The following is a 27,518-nucleotide window of genomic DNA, read 5'->3' on the forward strand; positions in this document are numbered from 1 at the left end:
AACAACATCCACTGGAATTTAAAAATCGATGCGTATTAGAAGGAGACATTGTCAAACTAGGGTTACGTAAATATATTGTATAAGTCCTTCAGTAAGACACAATAGGTTCTTGATGTTATTCACTAGTTGTACCCGGGCGGATCCTCGTGAATTTCTTGAATAAAGATGACAATTTCTCCTTGAACTCCCGACACAGAAACACATAGAGAAGTGGATCCAGGCAGATGTTGTTCGTAGCCAACCACAAACCAAAGTCTTTGGCCAACTTACTCCACCAAAAACAGTTATTCTCAGCGTTCACCTGGTCAAAAGTATACGGGATCCTTATAACGTGATATGGGCCAAACGACCCAAAAAAGACCACAAGCACCATGAAAACACGCAGCTTTATCTTCTGCTTCCCTTTGCTGTTATTGCTGCCAGACTTTCTAAATGACTGTATGACCTTATTCGATATGCAAATGTAGCAAATAACCACAACCACGCTGATAAACCAGAAATATACATTCAAGGTTATGGTTATAAATTTATGGTACACTATCCCAGCTGGAACTTTTGTTTCCATGCATGACTGAATCTCTGTCTCATTTGTTTGTTTGTTGCTCAAAAAGATTGTTGGCAACGCATTGAGTCCGAAAATGACCCCCCACACCGCCAAAGCTATAACCGAGCTCAACATTACACTTCCTCCGAACTTGCTCCGCGGAGTGACGATCTTGGCGAAGCGGTCCAAACTTATGAGGCCCAAGAACGTGATGGAGGTGTAGAAAGCGCTGTAGAAAATGACTCTGAAAAACTTACAGGAGAGGACGTACAAGTGCCGTGGCGCAGCGGGAAGCTCGCTGATGGCTACGGCCGGGAGCATGAGGGTCAGAATGAGGTCGGCGCCGATGAGGTTTTTGAGATAGACGATGAACGTGGTGGTGGATTTGAGGTGCACGGCGACCCAGGCGGCCACGCTGTTGAGCAGTAGAGCCACAGGGAACATTATGAAGTAAAGGGTGGAGAAGGGGTTAGAGTACACGTCGTTACAGTCATCGGAGGTGTTGGTGACTGACGGGAAGACGCCTGAAGGAGAGAATAGAACATTAACGTTGCCTTTGGATGCCTCTTTCCAGGTGATTTAGTACTCACTTGGCTTGGCTTCGTCTTCCATTTGTTCTGATCGTGATTGTGATTCTGAGGCTCCTGGCTGGATCGATTAATGAGCTAGAAATGTATAAAAATACACCAAAGGCATGTTGTTATTGACAGGTCCCCTCGAAATCAACAATAACGTCACATCCAAACAAGTCCGGGCCTCACTTACTGACTTTTTAACTTTTTAACTCCAGAATTTTTGTTATGTCAGATTCCATTCACTAACAGATACCACAAATACACCAGAATTTTTAATTTTATTTTAATCGAGCCAAAAAGTTTTTTTTTTTTTTACCATTTAGGAGCACAAATCTATATAATAATTACAATGTTTCAACTTACAGTCAAAGTCTTTACTGTGATGTCCGAGTGTCCAGTGGCTGCAGCATGAATGTAATGTTCTCATGGAGAGGTTTTTTAAATCGCAGTAAATTTTCATAGCGTATACATCAACTTTTTTTAATGTGTTACATCCAGTGATAAATCGTGACATATGCAAAAATAGACAAATGCATGTTGGTTGTATGTGGCATGATTAATGCCAAGGTTTTTTTAAGCATTAGACCATAAAGGCCATTGTGAATTGAGGTTCTGGAAAATTCCTGATGTTTTTATTTATTTATTTATTAACACATTTAATGATTGAAAAAATATATATTATTTTTTCAAGTTACAGAAGTAATTATTTTTGCATACATTTTGGTGCAAATCTAAAATATTTCTTTCTAATGGTAGAATTGTATGAAAATATGTCTACATTTCAGAATACCTTCCACTACTGTATTGTACTGCCCTAAAGGTCTCCTTTGGACAGGTGTTGAAAATAGGCATGTTTTCTATAACATATTATACCATTCGGTTCGTCTTATGATCTCAAACACCTAAATGAAAGAACATCCTCACATTCACAATTAATGCAAATGTTTTGAAAATCAGTTGGCTGAGATACATTTTTATTTCAATTTGAGCTTTGAGTACATTGAAGCATTTAATGCTGCTGTTTGTCAAAAGCAAAATGGATTTGGAATGACACCAGTTATTGAAAAACAATTACAATGCATTTATTTTTGTTAACAAAAAATAAAAAAGCCTTTATGATTGCAAGTTAATATGTCTCGACTATACATTTTCATACAAAGGCTACAAGTGCAAATACTGACATTCAAACAAAACATTAGGCCTGTGTGGTTTTTGAAGTTCTAATAAGAGCTATACCTATTGTGCTCACTAGATGGCAGTAAAAGACCACACGCTTCATGGAAACAATGGGCTAATCAGAGACAGGCCTCATGTTTTTCAAAGAGCATATGTTTCTACTGCGTGCCATTGTCTTTTTCTTCAATGCACCAGCCAAGAGAGATCCCTCTTGCCTTCATCATGTCAACTAGTTTATTTTTGTACTCCCTGCATAGGAAAATGTAGAGCAGGGGGTCCAGGCACGAATTAGTGGTCGCAAGCCACAAGACCAGCGTGTAAACCACGTCTAACCAAGGTTGAGTGCACACCCCATATACCTCATTTACAGTGACAGGAATGCGCATCACATGGAAAGGCACAAAACAGACAAAAAAGACCAGTAAGATCAGAAAAACCCTCAGCTTGGTTTTCTTCTTTCCTTGGCTGTTGTTGCTCCCAGAACTTCTGAAAGATTTGAGCACTTTTATTGTGATAAATATGTAGCAAAAGACAATCACTGCATATGCAAACCAGAATACAGCGTTCATGATTGTCACCACGTAGCCGTGCAATTTCAGCCCGCTCAGGCTTTTCATCTTCATGCAGAAGTCCTCTGACACGCTCGCAGGTGGGGGCTGGTTGGTTAGGATCATAGTTGGAAGGCCCGTGCCCCCAAACAGGACAAGCCAGACTAAAAAGGATGAAACTTGGCTAAACACCACACTTTTTCCTAAGCTTTTTCCACAGGGTTGCACTATTTTAAAAAAGCGATCCAGGCTGATCAGGCCCATCAGTGCTATGCTTGTGTACATGGAACAGTAGAATATCACGTCAGAAAAACAACAAGTAAAGGCCTTGACTTCCACTGTGATCCCGGGTTCTAAGCTCGCAGCCTTCAACGGGAGGGTCAAGGTCAGGAGGAGGTCAGCAGCAACCAAGTTTTTCACATAAACGATGAAAGTAGATCTAGATTTCAGGTGTAAGGAGATCCAAGAGGCGATTCCATTCAAAACGAGCGCGCACGGAAACACAAGCAAAAACAGGACGGACAGTGCGATGTTCAAAGTCGCGTCGTCAAATTTGGGACACAGCGGCGAGGGAGAAGATGAGTTGGAGGGTGTTGGTCTTGTGGAAGTATTGTAGAATGTCATTATGAGATCTGGAAGATTAAAGAGCTATGTCAGATTACAAACAGTTCTGCTATTAATTAAGAGTTCAGTGCATTCAGAGTGATATTGGATTGTTATTACTACAGGTGTATGGTTAAATCATTTGAAAAGTGCTCGTCAATGAAAATAGTGGGGGAACTTTAGACAATGCAAATGTATCTCACTAAAGCCATATGATTTGTGAAATGTTGATCTTACTGGCACCTGATTTGTGTGTGTCATTTGTAACTTTGTCATAGTTTTGAATTGACCATCAGCAGAGCGTTTGCATGCATGCAAAATGAATTCGACACTTTCATGGCATCGGTAAATGACACAAGTTATGTAAATTCTGACATTTCTATTTATTAATGTCATTTAATAATACATAATTTGTCATATTATTTCAACACTTTTGGAACAATATAAAACTTGTCATAAACATCTGCATTATACTTCAGATCAAACTAATGCATTTAGATGTATTAACCTGTATTTATGACTCCATTGGTAGAGGCTTTTCTGTTGTTAAGTGCGAGCAACAGATAAATGTCTCCGTAAATGTAACAAAAATATAATCCATCTGAAACATGCCAACTTTGGAGTGTTATGTCTGATATAATCTATGTGAAGTCAAAGTTTGCTCTGGAGCTTTTTTACTAAAGTTAGGTAGTTAAAAATACCATAATATGACCCTAGTCGCTAGTCGTAAATAGTTAATTATATCTACTCACCAACAAAGCTTTGATTCCACACCATGCAGGCGACCAAAGGGTCACATACTGCTGTTGTGATGGCCTCTTAAACCAGAGCCATGCAAATATGACAATGAGTGATGGCAACAGTGAGCTGTGGCTTTGTGTCTTTGTCCCTTTAGCAAAGAACAACTTTACTAGATTTTATATCATAGTCTGATTTTATCTTTGTGAGAAACAAATGCTGGGACATTTTCTCCAGAAGAAAGGATATAAAAACTCAGCACTAAATCTGTCTCTGGAAATGTATTTTACATTTTAGACTTCATACTACAAGACAAAGCATGCTTCTGTCTCTCACAGTAGTGGGCTCTTTCCATTACTGACAACCTCTGCAGTACATCAATAATCTTGGCAGCCAAACGTGACCTGTGACATACAGCTTCAACACTCTTTGAATTTAGCCTCAAATCAACACTGTCTATGTTCATAAGCAAATACATTTAAAGCATGTATTGTATTATGTTGTGCATGAAGTGACGATGGGAAAGAAGCTTCTCTTTTGCTGAAACTGAAAAGTAATTTATGCACTTGTTTTTAAGTAAGAGATGAATCGTTTTCATGACACAAGACGGCCACCTTGTTGCAATATGCATTCAGATTTTAACAAGGAAATCAATCAATCAATCAATCAATCAATCAAAGTTTATTTGTAGAGCACAGTACACAACAGGAAAAAAATGCATTGAAATCACAAAGAAATGACAAAAATCGCAAAACAGATTTAAGAGAAGAGTGTCATATGCGGGTCATATGCAATAGTAAAAACACGTTAAAATCCCAATAGAATATAAATCACCAGACAAAAATAAAAGCATAAATAATGATGTTAAAACTGAATTGTAGATCAAATGTTCATACGTTTATGTGTGAGGTGAGAAGTTCAGGAGAGAGTCAGGCAAGGCAAGTTTATTTGTAGAGCACATTTCATACACAAGGCAATTCAAAGTGCTTCACACAGCAGGAAAAATGCATTAAAATCACAAAGAAATTACAGAAATACAATAAAATTAACTAATTAAAAACAATTTAAGTTATATGCACGGCTAAACAAAACTGTTTTTAGCTTAGATTTGAACATTGTTAGAGTAGAACCTGTCTCACATCTTCAGGAAGACTACAGTCAGAGGCAGTAATGATACCACCTTCTGTTACGCAGTTCTAGAAATCTTGTCTAACCTTTTCTGTCCGTTTCTGTCCTTGTCTGGGACACTTTTGATAAAACCATTGACATCCTCACCAAACCAGGAACCTCTGCAGATGACCGTCTTTTACATGGTTGCATTTGAGTCCGTGTCAGCAGAACTTCTCCCCGTCAGCCTGCTGCATGTACCGAGAGGCAAACGCAGGCTTTTGAATAGCTTTGTTCTGAAAGATTTGCACAGAAAGAAGTAGAGGAGCGGGTCCAAAACCGAGTTAAGAGAGGACAAGAAAAGCATGCTCTCCTTCAGCTGATAGAGTTTCAGTTTGAGTTGACAGTCAAACCTATTCACCCTGGTTTGGCTCATTGTGTACGGCACTCGGGCGAAATGAAACGGCACGAAGCACACAAAAAACACCACCATGACTAAAAACACTTTTGGATTCATTTTCCTTTTGGCACTGTGAGTCATGCGCCGGGGCCCCTGAGCATTGTCTCCATCGCGGTGTTGGTGGGCTTTAGTGCGAGTGTAGGACTTGTACAGTTCTCTGGAGATGAGGGTGTAACACACTGTCACCGTGGCCAAGTTGCCCCAGAATATCACCTGGCAAATATAGTTGACCACCTCGTGCCAGTTCAGGCCGGCCGGCGTCTTCAGGTCGCTGCACTTGAAGTAATGAGACGTTGGATTTTTGTTAGTAAGAATGACATTTGGCAAACAGAGAACCAATAATGCCGTCCATATGGAGCCCGACAGTATTTTGCGTCGGGCCAAGCGGGCGGAGTTTGTCCCCCGAAACGGTGTCAATGTTTTTCTGCAGCGGTCAATGCTGATGAGGCCAAAGAACAGGATGCTGATGTACATGGTCAGGTAAAAGAGGACCGACGAGACACGGCATACGAACACTCGCAGTCCAGTGGAGGCCATGTTGGAGTCGGACAGAACCTGCATGCGACACAGCGTTAGATACTTTCTAATCGTAAACTTTGACCCTTGACCGCACATACAACATAAAACTGCTTATTTTTTTGGTCCTTACCTTGAAAGGAAAGGTGAACGTCATGATGACATCTGCCACTACAATGTTTTTGAGATAAATGATGAAGTGAGAGTTGGAGGGGATGCGAAAGAACACCCACATGGCCACTGCGTTGAGGGTTACTCCCACCAAGAACAAGAGCGAATAGACAAGCGGTAAAACCACAGTCTTCAGGACATTGTCACGGGAACAAGTGGCGTTTATGTGGCTGTGGTCACCAGGGAAAGTTGTGTTTCCGTCCATGATAGAAGCTGTAGGGAACATACAATTCATTTACTGTTTATTGTCTTTTCATTTGGCCGAACTGTAATATATAGTTGTTGTACAGTTTGTTAGTTCTTTGAATGCATTATATACAAGGCTCAAACAATAACTTGTTCATGTTTTTTTATGCCTTACTTTTAGCCAACTTGAGTAATCATATGGATTGTACTACTCTATAAATCTTTGACAATGTATAGCTGTATATGATATGAAAAACGGTTAGAAACTTACCTTCTATGAACTCTCCTAACGTGCAGTCTTGTTTGAGTGGCTCACCTCTGCTACAGTCAGTAATGTGCCATGGCAGGCTATTGCAACACCTAATTCTGTCTTCTCCTTTCTCTTTCCTGACTTGACCATGTCTGCACTCTGACTCAAATCTGTACTTAAGTTAAAACACAGGTTATTGCATAACACATGTGACTTGACAATAACACATAATAATGTAAATTATGCCACACTTTCTACAATGTTAGAAAATTATGTACCGTATTTTCCGGACTATAAGTCGCACCAGCCAAAAAATACATAATAGAGAAGAAAAAAACATGTACAAGTTGCACTGGAGTATGAAATGTGGTTGCAAGTGTGAAAATAACAAATAATATCACATATAAGTTGCTCCGGAGTATAAGTCGCACCCCGGCCAAAATGATGAAAAAAGGTGCGACTTATAGTCCAGAAAATACGGTAGAAATGTTTGAGAATAACATACAGTAGGATCAACTAATAGCAGACTAAATATGTAAAGTTATATTTTTTACAGCTTCCTCTGTACAGTAATATGCTATACCGTAGAAGCATTGTTTTTTGACACAATGTTTTCAGTTCATCTTTCTTAGGAAACATTTGAAACTGTCCTCTTTCATCACATGACCCTTTAGAGTGGGCCCTTCCGATTGCCAGCAGTTGTGTGTCTGGCACTGGCTCTGGCGCTGCCAATGTCAGCAAGATTCACTTCTGCCACATAGTCCAGGAGTCTTCCTCTGCAATTCCTCTGTCTCCTTTTTTAACTAAGCCTCTGAAAGAATATTGTGAGTGAGTAAACACAGTAACAGTTATTCAATTTGGAACAAAGACTATCAACATAATGCAGAATACAGCCATACAACATTACAGGCCATAAGGCATTTCTGTTTCTTATTATTAGACAATCTGGAGTGAAATGTGGCCTGACATGGCGTCATTGAGAGCTGAGGTGAGGGCTGAGAATGGTTCCCGCTTCGAGAAAATAGAAGCCGATTTGGCAGGTCTGAAGACGGGATGAGATGGCAGGTGAGCCAATAAGATGAATTGTCTAATCTACGGGCAGAGAACGGGGCTATGAAGAGCAAGATTCTTGATTTGGATCCTGTCCAGAACCTGATGAAAGAACATAAGAAAAGAGAACTAAGGCATGTTTTTTTCATTTCCGGCAGTTCTTCTGGGGACCTTTGAAGGTGAAACACTTGCAGAACCAAAATGCTCCTCAGCAAAATTCAAAACACAGAGAACTGAACAGCAACTTGAAATCATCAACATCAATATGGGTATGTGACATTTATGTTGTTTTCAAGAGTGTGCAGCGTATGTGTGTGTGTTGGACGGGGCCCAGCGCATCAACATGCCTGATCTGTTTATAATGATTGTCTGGCGTACACGGGACTGTGAATATATGCGCTGAACGACCGATCTGTGACACACAGAGGTCCACACTCGAGCGAGTCAACTGCATCAGCTACAGTCAGTGAGAGTACAGTTGTTTTATGTCTGCTGCCTCTTGCGTTTACACGGAGCCGAGTGAGGGGCTGCTGGATCATCTGCTCCTGAGCTCATACTTAGAAAGTGTTATGTTGTAACATGAGACATTTACACAAAAAATATGGTCCATGGTTGTGATCCACAGGTTGTTTTTTGACAGGTTGTCATTGGACTAATTTCTCCGTGAATATGACTCTGATTGTAATAAAACACACAGCATTTTGAAGCTTAAAATATAGAAAAGATGACGTGTCCCTTGACGTCTTCTTCTTCAGTGTCCCCCGGTGGCCCTTAACCAGTAAACATCTATAAATTAGATGCACCATTATAATGACCACAGGGTTCAAAGCGTAGGAAAAACGTAGCGGCTTAATGTCATAAAAGTACGGTAAGTACGGTTGTATCAGCTACAATGAGGTACGAATAAGCTTAATTTTGTATTATTTAATCTATTTGTGGCCATTGCATTTTATTTTCAAAAATAATCTTCTGTATTAAATGAGAAGCAGCTTGATTTATATGAAAAACATATTTTCCTCTCACAGGAATATTTGCAAGTTTAAAGGCGCAATGGACGATTTTTCGGCGATTTGAGAACGCAGGCGGAAGTGCGCATGCGCACTCCCCCGTGCGGACTGATACAACACACACGTGCGTTTGTTTATTAGCGCAACGGATCGCATCTCTCGTCTCCTGTAGATTTCCGTCTACTTCTGAGTCAGCTCGAACTGTCTTTCTCCATCTTCATTTTGCCCCGTACACTGAGGGAACTATATTATGATAGATCAATGCGCTTAGACACGCGGAAATGTGGGACGATCCGCACGCGGCTGCAGGTGAGCGGTAGGTGCGTTTTAAGATAAGATAAGATAAGATATTCCTTTATTGTCCCACATGGGGAAATTTCATTGGTGCAACGCAGGTAGATACAGAGGTAGATACAGAAGAACAGATCACTTATAGGAAGTCTGAAAAACACTTTCAGTAGAAGATCTCCTATAAATAAATAAAAACTCCCATAGACAAATAAATAAATAAATACCATTGCATGTGATCACAACAGTAATTGCACATGAATATGTGTCACGACAGCACATAGATTGCACATGAATTTCACAGTAATTGCACATGAATTGCACATGAATTCCAACAGCAATTGCACATACGACAGAATTGCACATCAGTATTAGGTTAGGTCAGTATTGCGACGGGATAACGTGACGATCTCCGGGTAAGACGACTGTTCTCCGCAGTTTCATGAGTTCCTCCTTTGTAGAAACGCGGTACGGCGCCGGCCGGGGGGCGGGGCCGGAGCCGGGGGGCGGGGCCGGAGCCGGGGGACTCAGAGCCAAAACACATCGCAACGACACGATGAAAACACTCAATCCAGCCGAATAAAGTCAAAACAAGTTTAATTAAAGCGATTCCAGTGCGTGTCCCGATCGTTCGTGAAGTTCCTCTTTCATATAAACGTGTATATAAACGTGTACCGACGACACGCCGTACTTTAGCGCGGCCGGAGGGCGCGGGAGGGGGGGGCTGGTGGGCTCGCTCGGAGCTAGCTCACGTCACAACAACACAACGAACGCAACGAAAAACGCTCAAATCCAGCCGAAAAAAGTCAAAAAACAGTTGAATTAAAAAACTATTCCAGCGCGTGTCCCTATCGTACAGTAAAATAGAAAAAATATACTAACTATATTTACAAAATATAGGAGATAAAGCACAATAAGTGTGAGAAAGAAGAGAGAGCGTTTACACCGGGCTGCCAGCTGTACCAGCGCCTTATGACGTATTATTTTATGATCGATACGTGGCAAGACTAATCGGCAGTCCACGCCACGAGGAAATAAGACTCAGATTTGGGCCAAAAAAATCGTCCATTCAACCTTTAAACATCATTCTTTTTTTTTATATATATATAAGCGTTTTATAGCCTGACATCCCTACATCTGTCTTTATTACATCTTATAAAGCATTAATGTGGTTCTGAGGAGGCTAAACAGTAACATAACCATCTTACTTTAAATAATTTGCTGTCTTTTTGTTTATTTGAGTTTGCATTGCCAGAACAGTGATTGGTTGTCACGATGAGGAAAATGTCACCAAATTGACGATGGTATTTAGATACAAACATGCTTTATGCATTTGAGTTGTTGATATTTTGTACATGCACATTGTGTCTGGTTGCATGAATGTGGTAAATGTGGGGGACTGGTTGCGGGAAATTTGATTAATATATACAGAAAACGTGGGGAGCATAGTGGTCTGGGGAGGCAGCATATCCAATTATTTGAGAGGATTGGTACCAGGATCAGGCTGGGGGACATTCAGGGGGCCCTTCATTAGGAATTCCTTCCATTTTTTGATCTTTTATATGATCAGGTTTTGGCTTCAGTGCATAATTTTGGTATGAACCCTTTTGTTTTTCAGTTTATCTTTTGTTCTTTTTTCTGTTTCTGTAGTTTGGATTTCGAAAGGGGCTTTCCCCTACACCTTTAAGGGATTTCATTAGTAAAAAAGCTCCAGAGCATTTACTAGGGGAGAAATCACTATAATATTGTGAAGCTTAAACAGGCAACTACATTGTTTGTGATCTACCTCTGCTCAAAAATACATTATGTGTTAACTTGAAATGTTGCACTTTATATTACACTGTTCAATAAATGTTCAAGTAATGTTCTTTTCGCATGCAGTTTTCATAAAGTAATACTTCATTTGATTTGATTATTTCATAATTCAATGCTTGTCATCGGCTGACCAAAAAAAAACAACCTCTAGACAGGTCAGCTGTGGTCTGAAATGGGAAGAGACAGGGTAGAGACATTCGACAAACGCTTGAGTTCGAAATTCCGACCCACAACGCTGCGGTGTGTTGCAGCCGCACATGTAACGGATTCGAGCACTGCACCACAGATGAACACATAATGTATCTGCTTTTCAACTGGCTTTTTGAATTGATAATGGACACGTATAGCTGCTGTTCTGCCCCTCATGGACTGCCACCTCCTTCCATAAAGTAGTTCCATGTGTAATATCTAATACAGATTTAGGTATTGTCTTTGCATACACAACCCCCCAGACTCACCTAATAAGTGCCTATTCATCTTGTTCATCCATCCACACACCACCCTTTGACCTTTTAGTCCTCACTGTCGCTTCGGCTGAACTTCAGAAACGCCGAGCACCTTCACATCCTACCGGTAAACAGCTCTCTGCACACAGGCCTCGCTTTAAGCAACCACATAATAGGTGTTTGAAAGGCTTTTACCACAACAGAGCGCTTGGGGTTAAGGAAAGGTTGACGCCATGTTTGAGGGTCGAGCTAAAACAGTTTCTCTAACAGCTGTGTTCAGGGGGCTCAAGTGAACTTTGACCCCTGGGACCACAGATCACGTTGTGGCAGGTCATATTCACTTATTTACATAGACGGGCATCCAAACACAACATTCAGGGTGGCCTTTGCATGTTGCTTGTTTGTGACTTGTCTTCACGTGTGATTGATTGTATCCAGGCTAAATTGTTTGGAGGACTAGTAGTGCCTCCACTTGCTGAAATAGGCCAGCTACACTTTGTTTTGACAGCGTAATATTTCTGGTGTTACTCGTGTCTGCCCAGTCCAGTCTACTGTAAGAGCCGTGGTCTGTCTTCCATACGCTGTAGACATAAATCTGACAAATCTAAAACAGCTTGTCATTTGGAAAAGCGGAGATACGGACAGAAGGGATTTCAACTTTGCTCTTACGTTAAAAGTGACCTATAATCTTCTCTCATTCACACATTTTTTTATATAAACCACTGTCTATATGTTAGCCGTGATATATTGTAGTTTGAAAATCCTTATTCTGTGAAAGGTTGAAGATTTCTGACCTGCTGTCCCTGCCACATAATGCAGTGAGCGAGCACCTAGTTTCCCCTCATTTACCCCATATGCCCAGAACTGGAGTCCTTTTATCTTCTGCATCTAAACTGCCCACGTCCAACGGGCTCCTGGAACGGAGAACAGTGTTTTTGATTTCATCCTCAACATCGCCCTAGCAACTGTGTTTGTTTTGGTTCCTGCTCTGAATCAGCTTTCATCTGGTCTACACATCAGCAGACGACCTATCAAACTCGGCCTCCACCAACACACTAAGGCCTTTTCCATGACACGAGGTGGTCTCACTCACTTTTTTGTAACAGGCTGCAATGTAATCGCACCGGGGAAACATATTTCTGGTTTTATTTCCAGTGCTCCTGACGTGTGCCAACAGCAACATTCACGGCTAGTGTTGATGTTTGTCTAATATTCCCTCATCTCTCTGTTGGAGAGAGCAGAGTGCCAAAAGGTGGCATAAAAAAATTGAAAGTTGAAGGACAACAGCATCTTTGAAAGTTCTTCAGGTGGCTGGATACCACACATATTTGACACGTTATCGCTGTATGCTCAGTTCAGTAAAAAGTATCGGCAAGAGGTGTCAATTTGCACTGAGGCAAAGACCATGTATTTGATAATGTAAGGTCTGTTCACACTGTATAAAATGACTTACCAGTGTGTGTATATGTTATTTACACCAGCTGGGTGGTACGGTAAAGGTAAAGTTTAACATAAAAGTGCCCTTGTGTTTAGTACAAATCACTGGCATTGTGACCCAACTGTGGCTTAGTTATTTTTTGATAATAAGATTGATATGTTGGGTCATACTGGACAGACATTATAACATGAGCACCAAGATTGTCTGAGCAGAATTCTTTGGTCAAGTTGAAAAAGTTCATAATATTTATGTCTGTAGCCTTTGCCATAGAAATATCTCAAATGTATTACCCAATAGGTTCACATACTTCAGATAATCATAATTAAGGGGTAAGTTGCATAATAAATAAAGTCACATAGGCCATCATAAAATGTTAATGTTACAAAGTTAAACATCTTTATGGCACTCATACTTCCCAAACATCCAGCTGTATTTGCTGACCGTGTATTTTGGCTCACTGACATCCTTAAGAAGATTTCCCATTTTGCAGCCCCCCTGGCACGTCCATAACACAAATTTTTACTGCCTCATCAGCCGAGCTGAAAACATGCTCCTGCAGGAGCTCAACGTGCCATTTAAGTGCCATATTGTTTTTGCTGGTTAATTGGGTGAACTGGCTTGTTTCAAACCACACCACCCTTTAGGACGTGGCCACTTAAAAGTGCTTTGATGTCAGAAGCTTAACATTAGTTTTGATGGAGGTTAGGCATACAGTAGTGGGCTAGAGCTGTCCAAACGAGGCCCCGGGATCACATCTGCTGCCAATTACTTTAGTGCACCCCCGCTGCCACATTTCCATTGGCCCCAAAGCACAAGCTGAAAAATATAGCCCTTAAAAATGTGTTTACCAAAGCCTTTTTATTTGCAGATAATCCATTCAAATTAACTGCTCCTTGATATTTGTACTTATAAGTCTTTGAGCACCCTTGAGTATATACCCTCTGAAAACTGATTTACACGAAAATGATGTAGATATTTCAATTTCTTCAAATTGTTTGTAATAATAATGTTGTATCTGTCCAAGGAGCTTGAGAATCCCTTGGTAGGGATGTGCAAATATGAATATATTTTACTTGCGGCTGGAAAGGTCAAGGTGAGGATTCTGTAACTGAAGTGTAAAATGTCAATGTTTCCGTAGACACCAGGCAGGATCTACTGTATTTAGAGTAATTGAATGAGTGATGTAAGATATTCAAAACAATTCCCCCCCTTTGAAAAAAAAAATATCCTGTGGATGTTACATGTTCCCAAGTTTGTGTCTTTTTAAAAGATAAATAATTATGTCAGGGCCGAGGCTGCTGGTGCCTTATTCTGCACTGTGGGGGTCAAGTTTAGAACTCACACCACAGACCAAAACTATGTCTCACCTTTCACTGGTTTCCTCTGTCTGACCATGTGCAGCTTGAGTCCCTCAATTTCCTCTTTTCCAGTTTTCAATGACTTGAAAGATGCAAATTACTGTTCCCGTATATACAATTTTAATGATCTAGGCCTGTTGACATTGTTTTTATGCATGCAGTTGGAGTGGTCAGGGTTTTTGGTTTCCCCATGTTGGATGTTTAAATTGCAGAGAACAATAGAGTGATTCAGAATGCAATTTTAAATGTTGCAGTTATTGAGCCATCTATTTGTAAAGCGACACCTTTAAGTTTTTCATTAGGTGTAAATGCAACCATCTATTAAAATAAATACAGCATAATGGCTCGTCTAGGTGAGTAAAACTAAACCCATTTTCATAAAAATGCTGACTGAAGACAAGCAGCATTGTAGCCATAATTTGCCAATGAAGAGGTCAAAGCAATTTAATCACTTATTAAGTTATGTATACTTGGGATCCTTATTTTTTTTCCAGGGCACCTTTGATTTTCCAGTCCTGGTCAGTAAGACATGGTTTTGCTTCTGAAGAACAACCTCATATCTTGTAGCACCATCTGTAATGAAACCCAATTATAGCCACATAAATGTCCTAGTAAGTCATTTACTGGAGAATCAACACCTACTAGCTTTTATTAAAGATGGGGCACATGCAAATCAACTTTTTTGAGTGAAGGACAATATGTAAAATGCGTTCCCTGTTAAGTAAACAATAAAGGTTTAGTTTGCATATGAGTGTCCTGTAGTTCACATGTGCAACCAGTTTTCTTTCAAATCACAACGCAACCAGCCTACATTCCAGGGTTTATAGAAGAGAATTCCCTCTTTCCCCATATCCGTCTTAGAGATATTACACACGCTGCCTCTTCTGTCTCAAGTCGTTGGTCTATAGATTTTATGTGTTGTCACTTGTAAACTACTGGTTGTTGCCTTTAGACATTGGGGTTGTAGGTCACACTTAATTAACACAACAGTTCCACCAGACAGAGGCCCTTTAATTTCACAGTGACAACATCCTTCTCTGCCCTGACATCTCTTAAATTAGCAAGAGCCCAATTAATCAGTACAAAATGATAATAAATAATAATTGAAATGTTTATTTTTCTATAGTAATCCAGATCCTTTTGAAAACATAGTCTAATTGTCTCTGCACAAGTGACATGAAACCTACATCCTGCATTTCCAAGTATAATTTACACATGCACACAACATCTTGTTTGAACAGTACAATTAATCAATCAATCTATCTATCTATATGTCAGGTTATTTAAAACAAATAAAGATAAAGTAGATACTACAAACAATTAAAGTAGCATAATGTATAACATTATTGACATATTTTGTGTACAACACAATGGACTGTTTAAGTGTGTTTTATCTTTGGAAAATACTTGTTAACATTTAGAATATATCCAGTGATTTGTCTTTCACTGACTGTAATGTCAAAAAGGAGATGAATATTATGTAGTTCAGTCAATAATACTATTCTATTGCTGACAATGAAATGCTCAAAATTAGGTCTGCGTATTCTTGTCAAGCATTTAGAACATACAAAAATCCAGAAAATGCCATTGTTGATATACTATTACAAGATGATTCTGCATTGTATATCTCATGTATCAAAGTACACGTACATATGTGGCCTTTGCATCAGTTCCCAGGTAGTTCTTGGCCAGACATTTGTATGTACCAGAGTCAGAGAAGGCGGTTCTCTGGATGATGAGCATGCCCTGTGGATGGAGCAGCTCACTGCCTGTGGGACGGCCCTGCTCTGCTGTAGATAACAGTGAATGATCAGGAAGCTCCCATGTGATCTCAGCTTTAGGAATCCCAACAGCCACACAGTGGAGCTGCAGTGGCGCTCCCCTGATAGCCCGGACTGAGGCCGGTGGTCCTGTGGTGATCCGTGGTGGGTAGGCAATAATGACAACAGGCACTGTGAGCACAGCTTCTCCTGCATCATTCCTGGCTCTGCACACATAGTTCCCTCTGTCGTGTGCTGTGGTGTCCTGAATGATCAAAGTTCCATTCTCCTGCAGCTGATAGCGCCCCAAGACCTGAGGGCGAGCCAGTGTGTGCCCACCAGGAATAGTCCAGGAGATGGTGGGCCTGGGGTTTCCATCTGACAGACAGTGAAGGAACAAGGTCTCACCAGACATTATGCGAATGATCCCTCTGGGCCGGGTCAAGATGTAAGGCTTTTGTCCCACCTTCAGCAAAACTAACTTTTCAATATAGCCCATGTAATTCTTGGCTCCACATCTGTATTTCCCAGCATCCTCTTGTTGTATGCTGTAGATAACTAAACTTCCATCACTGCTAAGATGATGCCTGGAGATATGCCCTTGTATTTGATTAAATCTTGTGCCATTTGGCAAAGTCCAGAAGATCTCAGGGGCTGGATGCCCACTGGCCGAGCAGTTCAAAACAACAGTTTTCCCAACTCGAGACACAGCACGTTCATTAAAGGGGCTCTTGAAGATAGGTCTCTGCAACATACCTCTTACTTTGAGCTGAACCACCATAACTGTCTCTCCTCCATCATTTCTTGCCATGCAGATAAACTCTGCCGTATCAGTATGCCTGACATTTTTTATCTCTAATGTGCCATTATGATGCACATTAATTCTACTGCCAAAGTAAGGAGCAGGCAGGAAAATATTGTCAGGCATAATCCATGTGACAGTAGGTGTGGGGTCACCTTCAGCCTTACAGTGAATTAGTTTTCTCGAGTATTTAGCAGCAACATCTGTAATAACAGTTCTATTTTGATTGTAGCCATTGATCACTGGGAGGTTCCAATCTATTTCAACTTTATAAACCTTTGTACTCTCTCCAGCAGGGTTTCGAGCCATGCAGATATAGTCCCCAACATCTCCTAACTTCACATCCCTGATATCAAGAGAGCCATTGACATGCACTAAGTATCGCTCATTAGATGCAGCCATTACATCCTTAGAGGGCAACATCCAGAAGATCTTTGGTTTTGGTTCTCCAACAGCGTTACAGTCCAGACGGACATTCCCACCGGGCTTCACTCTGGCCTGTGTCTGTACAGCTGCATGTATGTGTGGAGCTGAAGCCACCACAGTGATATGCACATGCATTTCATCTTTCCCAACCTTGTTCTCGGCGTAACAGGTGTAGTCTCCTTCCTCGGACATACCAACCTGAAGAAAAAATAAATACAAATAATAGTAAGTATTCATACAGTATCCACTGAGGCTTAATGGTTTAACAAACCTGGTTAAGGTAAAGGGTTCCATTGTCAAACAGAGTGTATCGCCGCATTCTCCCCCCTCCTCCGCCTGCACCTCTGCTGTCAGACTGATAAACACTGTTGACCACCGTCCCATCTGGAAGGCCCCAGGAGATCTCTGGCTTAGGTGCACCAGAGGCATTGCAGTCCACTTTTATGTCCTTCCCAAACGTTACCTGCTTTTTTTCATGAAGCTTAGTTTCTATCTTGGCTGGCTTCATTGAAACTCTGACTCTTAAGAGCTGAAAGTCGTCTCCAATTGTGTTCCGTGCCACACAGAGATATTCTCCCGTATCTTTATCACTCACCGAATTGATTTTTAGTGTCCCATTTTCAAGGACCTGGATTCTGCTTCCCATTCTAGGAAAGACATTTCAAATTATTCCACTTTGTTTTATCCTTAGATATAACCTTTAAACCATCATTTATACACAATTTCCAGAAATGAAAAAATGCCATTTTTACCTGTGCCAGTGTTCCACCACAGCTTTAGAAGGAAGCCTCCATATGATCCTAGGGGCCGGCTCCCCTTTTGCTGTGCAGTTCAGTGTCAGCTGATCTCCAAAGTAGAGTTCTGTGAGACGCTGAGATATCTGCATTATTTGGGGTATGGACTCATACTTCTCCACGATCAGTGTTACGACTCTGCGCTCTGAACCGGTGGAGCTGGTGGCAATGCACTCATATTTGCCACTGTCTGACTGCAGCGCATCTTTAATGTAAAGGGTTCCATTGTGGTGCACTGATATCCTGGATCCTGGACCCTTGTTGGTTGGGATCACTGTGCCGTCAAAGAGGACCCAGTGAATAGTGGGTTGTGGGCTGCCATAGCCAGTGCAGGGGAACCCTATGTTTTGAGTTGCTGAGATTCTGACGACCTGGCGTTTCTCTTCTAATATGCCTGGAGGAGCTGCCACCACCTGGAGTCTCACTGTGGCCGTATCTGCCCCAGCTGCATTACTTGCAATACATTTATAATGTCCTCTGTCATGAACAGAAACCTGTTCGATCACTAGAGTCCCCTGGTCGCTCACAGTCACTCTCCCCTGTGAGTTTTGGCCTCTAACCTGGGTCCGGTTTGCCAGAATCCAGGTGATTGTTGGAGCAGGTCGGCCCTCTGCTTTACAGTTTATTTCCACTCGATTTCCTGCATGAGATTTAAACTCTCGCATTTTGGGCTCCAGAATGCGTGAGGGATAAGCCACCACTGAAAGTGTGACCAGGAGTTTATCTGTACCCTGATTATTTTCAGCCAGACAGAGATACTGGCCTTGATCTTTAATGTTGACATTTTGGATTAGCAGTGTTCCGTTTACAAGCACCTCAAATTTTCCTACTTTCCCTGTGATAGTGATGGTGTTTCCTGGAAAAAGGGAGTAAAAAACATAGTAAAATACAGTTAAAATATCATTTTGCTTTTACATAAACATGATATACTTATATAAGAAAATACATTAAAATCCAAAGAAATAAAAAATAAAGGAAGATGAAAGGAGAAGAAATGTATAAATGTAAATGTATACCTGTGATTGTTGAGAAGCGTCTCCAGCTGATAGTAGGTTGCGGGTTTCCAACAGCTTCACACGGCAAGAAGGCGTCTGAGTCCGACAACACAGTGAAGCTGGCGGCATTGCCTCCAATCAGCTTGGGCTTGCTCATTGGGGTGGGGGCAGATTCAAAGAGCACTGTATTCAATGTCGGCCTTGTAATCTTGGGCCTATATGTGGTCACTTTTTGAGTTGGAGTGTTGTTATTTGAAACCCTAATCGAAGCGGTTGTGTAAAATGCCTTTGTGCTGACTGGCATTAATGTGGTGGAATAAGTTCTAGCAGAAGTCATCCTGGGAGCCTGCGTCGTAAACCTGGATGAATGACCTGATGTAAACACTGCTTCTTGCTCAGTATAACTTGTAGCGGGGGATTTTGTAGTTGTTTTAGGTACTGTAGTTCTTGGTGGGTCAGTGGGGTCTTTATTGGTGGGCCGTCTTCCTCTGAACGGCCTCTTTCTCCGTCCATGTCTGCCTTTTGTCCCACTGGGATTTTTTCCACTGAACCAATTATCTGGTAGTCCTCCAGAACCAGACATGACATCTTGATTTACGACTGTACGAGGTTTGACAGTTGGCGGTGGTGGTAAAGTGTGTAAATCTGATAGAGTTTGAGCTGTAGACGAAGACTGTGAATAGTACGATGGCGTGGTGAACGTCTGATAGTCTAATCTCGGCTTTTGCGTAGTGAACTCAAAATTGGCTGAAAATTCTCCATAGTCGACATCTCCAGAGCTTTCCTTCCCATGTGAGCGGGTCGGGGCAGTCATTGTGTCAGGTACAGCTATTGCATTGGTCTTGACGGTAGGCACAGCCGCGGGGGTTGTCGTAGCAGCCGCAGTTGTTGTTTCAGCTGTGGTGGAAATGGTAGGCGTGATAGATGGTTTCCGAGTGTGGCTGTCTATATTTTCCCTCCGCAATGGTCTGCTCCAAGAAACTCTCCCACTTGTAGTAGCAGCGGCAGCAGACGGCTCCTGGTTTGTAATCCGAACCGGGTTGCTGGTGGGGGCTGATTCAGGTACGTCGGCTGAAGTTATGTAGTCTCTTGTGGAGAGCAGTTCCCTGGGTCCAGCATGGGTGGGTTCTTTCAGAGGAATGTCGCTGTTAGTGTTTGTGTATCGCACGCTGGCCGGTCTATGAGCTGGAGAGGCGGTGGGCGTCAAGACCTGCACATCACGGACCGATGTTTTTGCCTCACACTGACACTCTGAAAACAAAATTCAATGAACATGTTTGATATATTTCGTTTTACAAGTGCAAGAATTTAAATGGGTTTCCCCTTGCTTGACCAATTTTATAACAAAAACTAATTTAGTCATAGTATTTACAATTTAGTAAGATTTAGACCACTTTTTATACAGTACATTCCTTTATTTTTTTCTGTTTAGGGGGAAAATGTAAAAAGAAAAGTGATGCATTGAACTGTTAAAATGCATTGAAGAGAATACTGTGGATCTGTTAGATTATTATTTATTTATTTTTACTTTTTTTACAATTTTTACTTTGTATTAATACAGTTGGACTAGATTACTCACCTGTAGTCACTTGAATTGTGTAAGGCACTGTAGAATTGCCCTCCTTTGCTGTAGTCTGCTTCACTTTACTGATAAACGACTGTATGTCTGTGATCCTGTTTGGTTTAATGATCCTTCTCCGTCCCTGGAAGAAGTTTCTCCTCCCTCCTCCTCCTCCGCCTTTTCCATTTTTATGTGGGATAATATGAATGTGCTGCCTGGAAATGATAGTGGATCCTGACTGGCGGCTTGGAGATTTGATGGTTTGTGTGGTGTGAAAGGTGATCTGGTCCTGTTGCCTCTCTGTGGTGGTGACAGCGGTGAAGGTGGTGTGGCCGTCTGGATCTGTGGAGGTGAACATCTGCGGCTCTGTTTCATCTCTCATGGGAGTAACATAAGGATCGGCTGTGAATGAAATGGCTGCTTCTGTGGAGGTTTCTGGATCTTCAAGTTGGCGGGTTGTAAAATATAGTTGATGCGGACCAGACTGAGAAGTAACTGAATGCATGTTAAAAGCTAGATTAGAAGTTTTCTCCAAATTATAAACCTCAGTAGGTTCATTAAGAGTAGGAGAGCGTTTATTTTGTAAGGTGTATACATACGGTGCCTTACTCTGACCCTCTGGAAAATATGGTAACGTAACTGGATGTTTCATCTGTTTATTTTGAAAATATGATTCTGTTGTCCCCATGTTGGAATTATCTGTTGTAAAATACTTATTGTCATCAACATTAAATATTTTTGTGTCTATTTTATCTGTTGTTGCTACAGTTGTCCATTGGATATCATTTTCTGGCTTAGTCGTGATTGTTTTTACTATCCGAGGCAGAAAGTGGTCATCAGGATTCTCACCCGAACCGACATCACCATCACCAGAAAAAATATTTGACTCTGTAAGTTTAGCATTTTCGGGATTTGAACCGCTGTGTGTTCTTCCTTTAGATTTAACGTTATTCAAAAATTTAGCAAATCTTTCTGGGTCCACTTTGTTGAATGATCTATCGAATAGTCTATTTCTGCTGCTGTGGGGACGTCTCCTTCTGTGGACTAGTCTACTGTCTAAGTGTTCCCTGTCCCGGGATCTAAGCCTGGGATAGGGCCGGTCGGATGTCATGGTCCTTGATTCTTGACTTGTTTTGTCAAAATTGCTTGAAGAAGGATTCTCACTATCAACTTCGTTAATATCTGTCTTGGCTGGAATGTTCATCTCATCCTGGTCTAAAACTGTTACTGTTTTAGCTTCTTCTCCAGTCAACAATATGTGGGACACAAGCAAGTCGACTCCTAATTGATTAGATACTAGACACCTAAAATACCCTCTATCTCTTTCTGTGAGACTCTCTATCTCTAGTGATCCATTTTCATATGCCTTTTTCTTCTGCACTTGCTGTGATTCCAATATGGTGTGATCAGGGAGAATCCATTTAATTGAAGGTTTTGGACTTCCTGATGCACCACATTCAAGTAACAGCCTTTCCCCCAGTGGCTTTGTTAACTGGAGACCATTGACCTCAGCTTCTTCAACATCCGGAGACAGAACGGTCAATCTGAAGGTGAGAATGTCTGCATCCAGGTAGTTAGTGGCAATGCAGTGGTACAGTCCAATGTCAGAGGCAGACACTCCTCGAATGCTCAACTTTCCATCTGCAGAGATCAGAAGTCTCTTGTCTTCGCTGTTGTAAGGAGCTCGAACTTTATTTCCATCTGGTAAAATCCACTCCATTATTGGTTTAGGCTCACCGACAACTGCACAGCTGAACTGAGCAACACCACCTGTGTTAGAACACAAAATCAATGGATGTTCTTCTTGCTGTATTTATTCATATTTTTGAAGGGCACAATAAGTAGCAAATAAAATGTGACAATTTTGAGCTTGTTTAGCTGATAGCCATGGCATGATACTGTATTTTAATGCTTTTATAGTATCTAAAGGTTTAACTAACCTGTAACTGCAGTATGTTGAGTCTTGGTCTGATTGTCACGCTTGATCATGGTCCAAGAGTAGCCATCTCTGTTCCTCTGAGTATTGTCCACCCGCAATCTAACCACAGACTGGTATTTGACGTGCAGCGTGGAGAAGGTCGTAGCTGTTCGGTCGAGCTGTAAGTTAATCTCTGGCTGCATCAGAAGGGCGGGGCTTGCTTTGATCACAGCTTCAATGTTTGTTTGAAAATCGTCCTCTTCGTCGATGGGTTTCACCTGATTGTACCTGTACTTCATTTCTGGGCTTTTGGATATCAGTTGGCCTCTCCTCAGCTGCATTGGAGAGTCACTGTAAATGGCCAAGATCTGCCATAGCTGTGACATATGCTCATCATCAACATTGCATATCAAATAAGTTGTCATAGTAGCAGTGAGGTGGTTAGCACCATCTTCTCCCAAGATTACAGTCAAGTTGTCAGAAGCGGCGGGCCTCTGGACAGTGCAGGACAGGTGGCCTTCATTGTGGAAATGATCTGTAAGGTTCATTTGTATGAAGCCTAAAGGTGCAATAAAGTCTTTGGGCGAAAGTTGACTGTACTCTCCCTCATCCACTGGAGTATTTTTGTGCTTAAGTTGGGCTTGGATCCCAGGTCTAGTACAAGTGAAGGCATCACTTGTGACAAGAGACAAAAGTTTGTTGTGATGAATGGAAGGATTTTGACAAACTGGACAAAGCTGGCCTCTTCGCTCACGTTTGCACTTCAAGACACCTATTAAAAGATACAAAGTTTTATACACGTGTTTGGAGAATTGGTGTCTCTGACTACATTTAATGTATTAAGGACAATGAGACAAACATAGAACAGGAAGGGAGTATGTGCTGAACATTTTATGTAATCAACCCTATGGAAAACCACTGCCCATTTGGCCCCTCCTACAAAACATGTCTAGAGCTGCCCCATGGTTTTCAAATAAATAAAACTAAATCCTCACCAACATTCCTAATCCTCCACTTTGGGAACCATGCCATACGGCAGTCACAACTCCAGGGGTTCCCATGGAGGAAGAGATTGTCTAGCTGGACAGAGGATGGTAAAATGTCTTCAGGGAGGCTGGAGAGGAGGTTGTCTGACAGGTGAATGCTCTTGACTGAGGAGATTTCAAACAGGTTATTATACCGCAGTGTAATAAATGTGTCAGGGTGAATCTGCTGAAGGTAGTTTCCTTCCAGGTTTATTAACTGTAGACTGGTTAGACCGTAGAATGCATTTGGATTAATAAACTCTAGGTGGTTGTGGTCCAAGTGAAGTCTTAAGAGACTTTCCAGCCCTGTGAATGTCTCTTTGTCGACTTTCCTCAATTTATTGTAGGACATTTTCAGAACCTACAAAGAGATAATTTAAGTTAGTTATATTAAAAACATATTTCATTTATTTGAATATTTTAATTCAAACCACACATTTATTGTATATTCAATATGTTACTGTGTCTTACCTGTAAGGATTTTAAATCTTTGAAAGCTCCAGCTTCAATGTTGTGGATGGTGTTACTATGCAGCATCAATAACTCTAAATTCTTGAGACCAGTCAAGTCATTTTCTTTTAACGTTGCTATGCTGTTGTATCTAAAACACAAAACACACATAAGACATTTTGAATTATTAAATAATCCTGAAGAGGGTGCGCCAAAAGACACTACAGTTAGAACAACAAACATACTTTAGTTTAGCTAATTGTTAGCCTATTACTTGAATATTACTGGGCCTGCTTTCAGCATATCCTGTTCACACTGATGCCATGACAGTTAAGTCTTGTGTATTCTGCGATTATAGTAACAAGAGTAGGCTGCAGCTCACCCCAGGTTTATCTTCTCCACTGCTGGCTGGATGTGCTCAGGTACTGCGCTCAGGTATCTGAAGGTGCAGTGCACTTCGTTGGTGACATGGCAGGTGCAGGACTTGGGGCAGGGTCCTCCCTCTGCTGTGGAGCACGCTGTCAGCAGCACGAGCAGAGTCTTCAGCACACACCGCCACAGGCATGTGGTGCCTCCGGCTCGCTCAGTCATCTTACATAGAACAATATGAATCCCACCTGGGGTCAGACATAGATCACTCCTGAACCATGTGCAATTTTAGTATTCAAGGCTAATTTACAACTCACCCCACATGGCTATGATGCACCAAATCATATTCATAATATAAGATTAGATTAATACATGAACATACAAAATAAAAAAGAGTAAATTAAAAAGAATGGCGATATTAGCTTTGCTAATGTTGGATTTGTTTACTTATTGTTGTTTACTATATTGTTTACTTCGCCTATTTTGTCCGATTCCTATTTTTTATTTTCACTCTTGTTGCATTACCTGAATATTAATGTGTAACAACAACAGACAAAAACAAAAGAATCTACACAAATACAATTGATCATTTTGACAAGAACATTAACTTGTTCTCCTAGTCTAATGACTAAAAGGGTTTCTGGTTTAGTCAAGAATTTTTCCTTTTAGTTTAAATCAATCAAAATGTCTGGCCGAAGTGAACACTGCACAACAGAGTACATCTTAAAATCCTGTGAGTAAGTAAGCAGTGTTTATGCAGACATTGATGCTTTAGCCAGTATAAAACTTTACAACAAAACAGTATTGGTTATTTCTTACCTTAATTTGTCAAAAGCGCAGTTGTATGATCCACGTTAGTTAAGTTTTACTCCAGATGAAAAGTTGAGGTTAGTCCTGCGTGTGAGACGCTCAAGGATGAGAGGCATCTGAGAGCCCGAGCTTTAGCCCCGTTCTGTGGTCTCCCCCCGCCCCCTGTAATGTGCTGAAACTCAACCCTGAAATATCCACGGCACCTTTGAATGAATCATTGTGGCACACTTGTTGACCACTTGTTGTTGAAAATCACTTCACCTATATTTGGCCTCTTCATAATCATGTTCTGACAAAATTAGTTTTACATATCTATTGTCAGCTGATTTATTTTTACTCCTTGTGAAATATCAATTGCAGATTTATAGTTTTCTGACTATATATCAAATCCATGTGGACGTTTCTTCTGCTTCATCCTTACAGTTGCATGGATGAGTTCATTTGGCTGTCTTGCTCCTTTGCTTAGTTTGCATACTCTTTTCCCATTAACAGCCACAGACCTTATTCATAGTCATTCATTGATAAACAGTGTTTATGAAGCAGAACCTATAAAAAGAGAGGTCAAACCATGTGTGTTTTGACTCAAAATGTTCCCTTTTACAAAGCTTCTGGTATAATCTGCATCACTGAGAGAATAAACAGAATAAACAATAGAATGTTCAAATTGCATATATTTATGGCACACAACTAAGGGTGACTCCAAAGTAAAAGTGTGGCTGCTTAGTGCATGTGGTAATGGGCATGTATTTTATAAGTTGTCTCAAGGCGCTGGTAATTTGGCTAGTGTTGTCATTGTTTGTATGTGCTGTGTTGTCCAGATGTTCAAACAAACACAATGTGGCATGTTTGTGCGACCCAAGGACAGTTTTCAGTACAACATCGTTTTTCCTAAAAGACTGCAGGCTTTTGGCGTCTTCTCTGTTGTCTACGTTTGCTGAAAAGAAGTGGAGAGCTGAGGTTGGTTGTTAAAAGTCACAGTTAGCTGGTAGGCTTTGAGGAATCTGTAGACACACACTCACTGCTCAGTTATGACTTGGGCCCCTCTGTGGGAGGTGATTGACAGGAATAGCATGGTTTGGAAATAATATCCACTCACAGGAGGCGTACGTATCCTTGGCATCTTATTTCTTTCATGTTTGGTCTAAAAATCTAAGTCTGAAATGATATGTTTGCTCTCTTTTAACACACATTTAGGAAGGGAAATGCAACAAACAATGTTAATTACCTAATTTACTAGTAAAACCTTGCCAGTTCTACTAACCTGGCTCATGCTAGATTGATCTTTGTCTCACTCTGAATTGAGTTCTTTTGAATTTATCTTGCTGGCAATGTGTTACTAGTAAATTAGGTAATTTACATTTGTTGTTGCATTTCCCTTCCTTAAAAGAGAGCAAAAATATGACTAAGCTTAAGGTACAATCCACCGGCTCCTTTTATGCAGGCTTTAGATGGTCACAAAGGTTGCTGTGGCTTTGGTTTAATCTGGTACATTGATTCATTATTGTTTTGTGACAAAGCTGACATTGGTACTACTAATATAATCTTTTCATAATAAAGATTTTGAGACGGTTAGGGTCATGTGAGGAACTGAAAAGCATGTAAGCAAACACCATAATGTTCTTTTTATATACCTTGTTCTTGTTCCTGGGTCTCTTGTAAATACTTCTTATTTCCCAGTAAAATCGGTTCCTACCAGAGCTTAACAGGTTCAAAGGAGCACCAGGCCAGAGGTCTCTGTCAGAATTTGGAAAAGTCATGTTAACACGTGTTATCCCTTATTCATTTGTGACACAGACTTCAGCCTCTTGTGGGAAAAGTGTGCTGTTGTCGCGGTCCCAGCTGTTTGCAGTCTTAGTTTGAAGAGGATGCTTGTGTATTTGTATTTGTCTGACGACTGTTATCGTCCAGGTCAAAGTAACAATCAACTGAGAAACATGAAGGTCTTTCTTATCTAATGTGCGTGTAATGGTTTCCTGAACAGATTGTTATACCATGTGTTTTGAATTATAGCATGCTTTTCAAAATGGTTTGAAACAAGTAATATTCCTCTTAGCGTAGCCTTACTCTGCTGTCAATAATGATTTCATAGTTCAACACTCTTATTGCATCTATTATTGAGACTGACAAACAAAAAAACATTAAAGGCACTTTTAAGGCACTTTTTGCCCATGTATTATGTGTATTGTGTTGTATTGTTGGATATCTAGGGCTTCTGCACACAATGATCATATCTGGAATACTGTTTACATCACTCAATACTACAGAAGGCTAGTAATCTTATCAAACATCACTGCTCCTTTTACTCTTGTGTTGAGTTCAGAGGTCATAGGTC

At 40.9% G+C, this 27,518-nt stretch overlaps 4 protein-coding genes across 4 annotated transcripts; all 4 read right to left on the reverse strand.

Moving 5' to 3' along the window:
- Nucleotides 1–115: 115 nt before the first annotated feature.
- LOC140369647 (P2Y purinoceptor 13-like) lies at nt 116–1,156 on the reverse strand. The gene is made up of 2 exons (XM_072456963.1): nt 1,135–1,156; nt 116–1,068 (listed from the first exon to the last, which is right to left on the reverse strand). The coding sequence occupies exons 1-2, from the start codon at nt 1,154–1,156 to the stop codon at nt 116–118; spliced, it is 975 nt and encodes a 324-aa protein (XP_072313064.1).
- A 1,297-nt stretch (nt 1,157–2,453) lies between these two features.
- On the reverse strand, nt 2,454–3,467 carry LOC140369663 (P2Y purinoceptor 13-like). Its single transcript, XM_072456964.1, has one exon. The coding sequence runs from the start codon at nt 3,465–3,467 to the stop codon at nt 2,454–2,456; it is 1,014 nt and encodes a 337-aa protein (XP_072313065.1).
- Nucleotides 3,468–5,109: 1,642 nt separating this feature from the next.
- On the reverse strand, nt 5,110–6,648 carry LOC140378704 (P2Y purinoceptor 12-like). The gene is made up of 2 exons (XM_072464129.1): nt 6,401–6,648; nt 5,110–6,306 (listed from the first exon to the last, which is right to left on the reverse strand). The coding sequence occupies exons 1-2, from the start codon at nt 6,641–6,643 to the stop codon at nt 5,491–5,493; spliced, it is 1,059 nt and encodes a 352-aa protein (XP_072320230.1). The 5' UTR covers nt 6,644–6,648; the 3' UTR covers nt 5,110–5,490.
- Nucleotides 6,649–15,241: 8,593 nt separating this feature from the next.
- igsf10 (immunoglobulin superfamily, member 10) lies at nt 15,242–25,279 on the reverse strand. Its single transcript, XM_072464130.1, has 10 exons — nt 25,196–25,279; nt 24,390–24,624; nt 24,029–24,158; nt 23,528–23,918; nt 22,555–23,304; nt 20,633–22,384; nt 19,075–20,304; nt 18,017–18,914; nt 17,536–17,911; nt 15,242–17,462 (listed from the first exon to the last, which is right to left on the reverse strand). Exons 2-10 carry the CDS (start codon nt 24,596–24,598, stop codon nt 15,912–15,914), a joined length of 7,287 nt encoding a protein of 2,428 aa, XP_072320231.1. The 5' UTR covers nt 24,599–24,624; nt 25,196–25,279; the 3' UTR covers nt 15,242–15,911.
- Nucleotides 25,280–27,518: the final 2,239 nt, after the last annotated feature.

The sequence above is a fragment of the Eucyclogobius newberryi genome, unplaced genomic scaffold (assembly GCF_026437365.1).
Source record: "Eucyclogobius newberryi isolate DKJ021-1_F unplaced genomic scaffold, fEucNew1.0.hap1 SCAF_10, whole genome shotgun sequence".
Classification (NCBI taxonomy): Eukaryota; Metazoa; Chordata; class Actinopteri; order Gobiiformes; family Gobiidae; genus Eucyclogobius; species Eucyclogobius newberryi.

What these genes read in the sequence shown, in the direction of transcription:
- LOC140369647 (XM_072456963.1), bottom strand. Translation starts at nt 1,156, where the DNA reads ATGGAAGACGAAGCCAAGCCAA. An exon ending in GGAAGACGAAGCCAAGCCAA is followed by an intron (nt 1,069 to 1,134) that starts GTGAGTACTAAA and finishes TCTCTCCTTCAG; the next exon opens with GCGTCTTCCCGTCAGTCACC.
- LOC140369663 (XM_072456964.1), bottom strand. Translation starts at nt 3,467, where the DNA reads ATGACATTCTACAATACTTCCACAAGACCAACACCCTCCAACTCATCT.
- LOC140378704 (XM_072464129.1), bottom strand. Translation starts at nt 6,643, where the DNA reads ATGGACGGAAACACAACTTTCCCTGGTGACCACAGCCACATAAACGCC. An exon ending in CGTTCACCTTTCCTTTCAAG is followed by an intron (nt 6,307 to 6,400) that starts GTAAGGACCAAA and finishes TGTCGCATGCAG; the next exon opens with GTTCTGTCCGACTCCAACAT.
- igsf10 (XM_072464130.1), bottom strand. Translation starts at nt 24,598, where the DNA reads ATGACTGAGCGAGCCGGAGGCACCACATGCCTGTGGCGGTGTGTGCTG. An exon ending in AAGATTTAAAATCCTTACAG is followed by an intron (nt 23,919 to 24,028) that starts GTAAGACACAGT and finishes ATCTCTTTGTAG; the next exon opens with GTTCTGAAAATGTCCTACAA. An exon ending in CACAATTCAAGTGACTACAG is followed by an intron (nt 20,305 to 20,632) that starts GTGAGTAATCTA and finishes TTTTGTTTTCAG; the next exon opens with AGTGTCAGTGTGAGGCAAAA.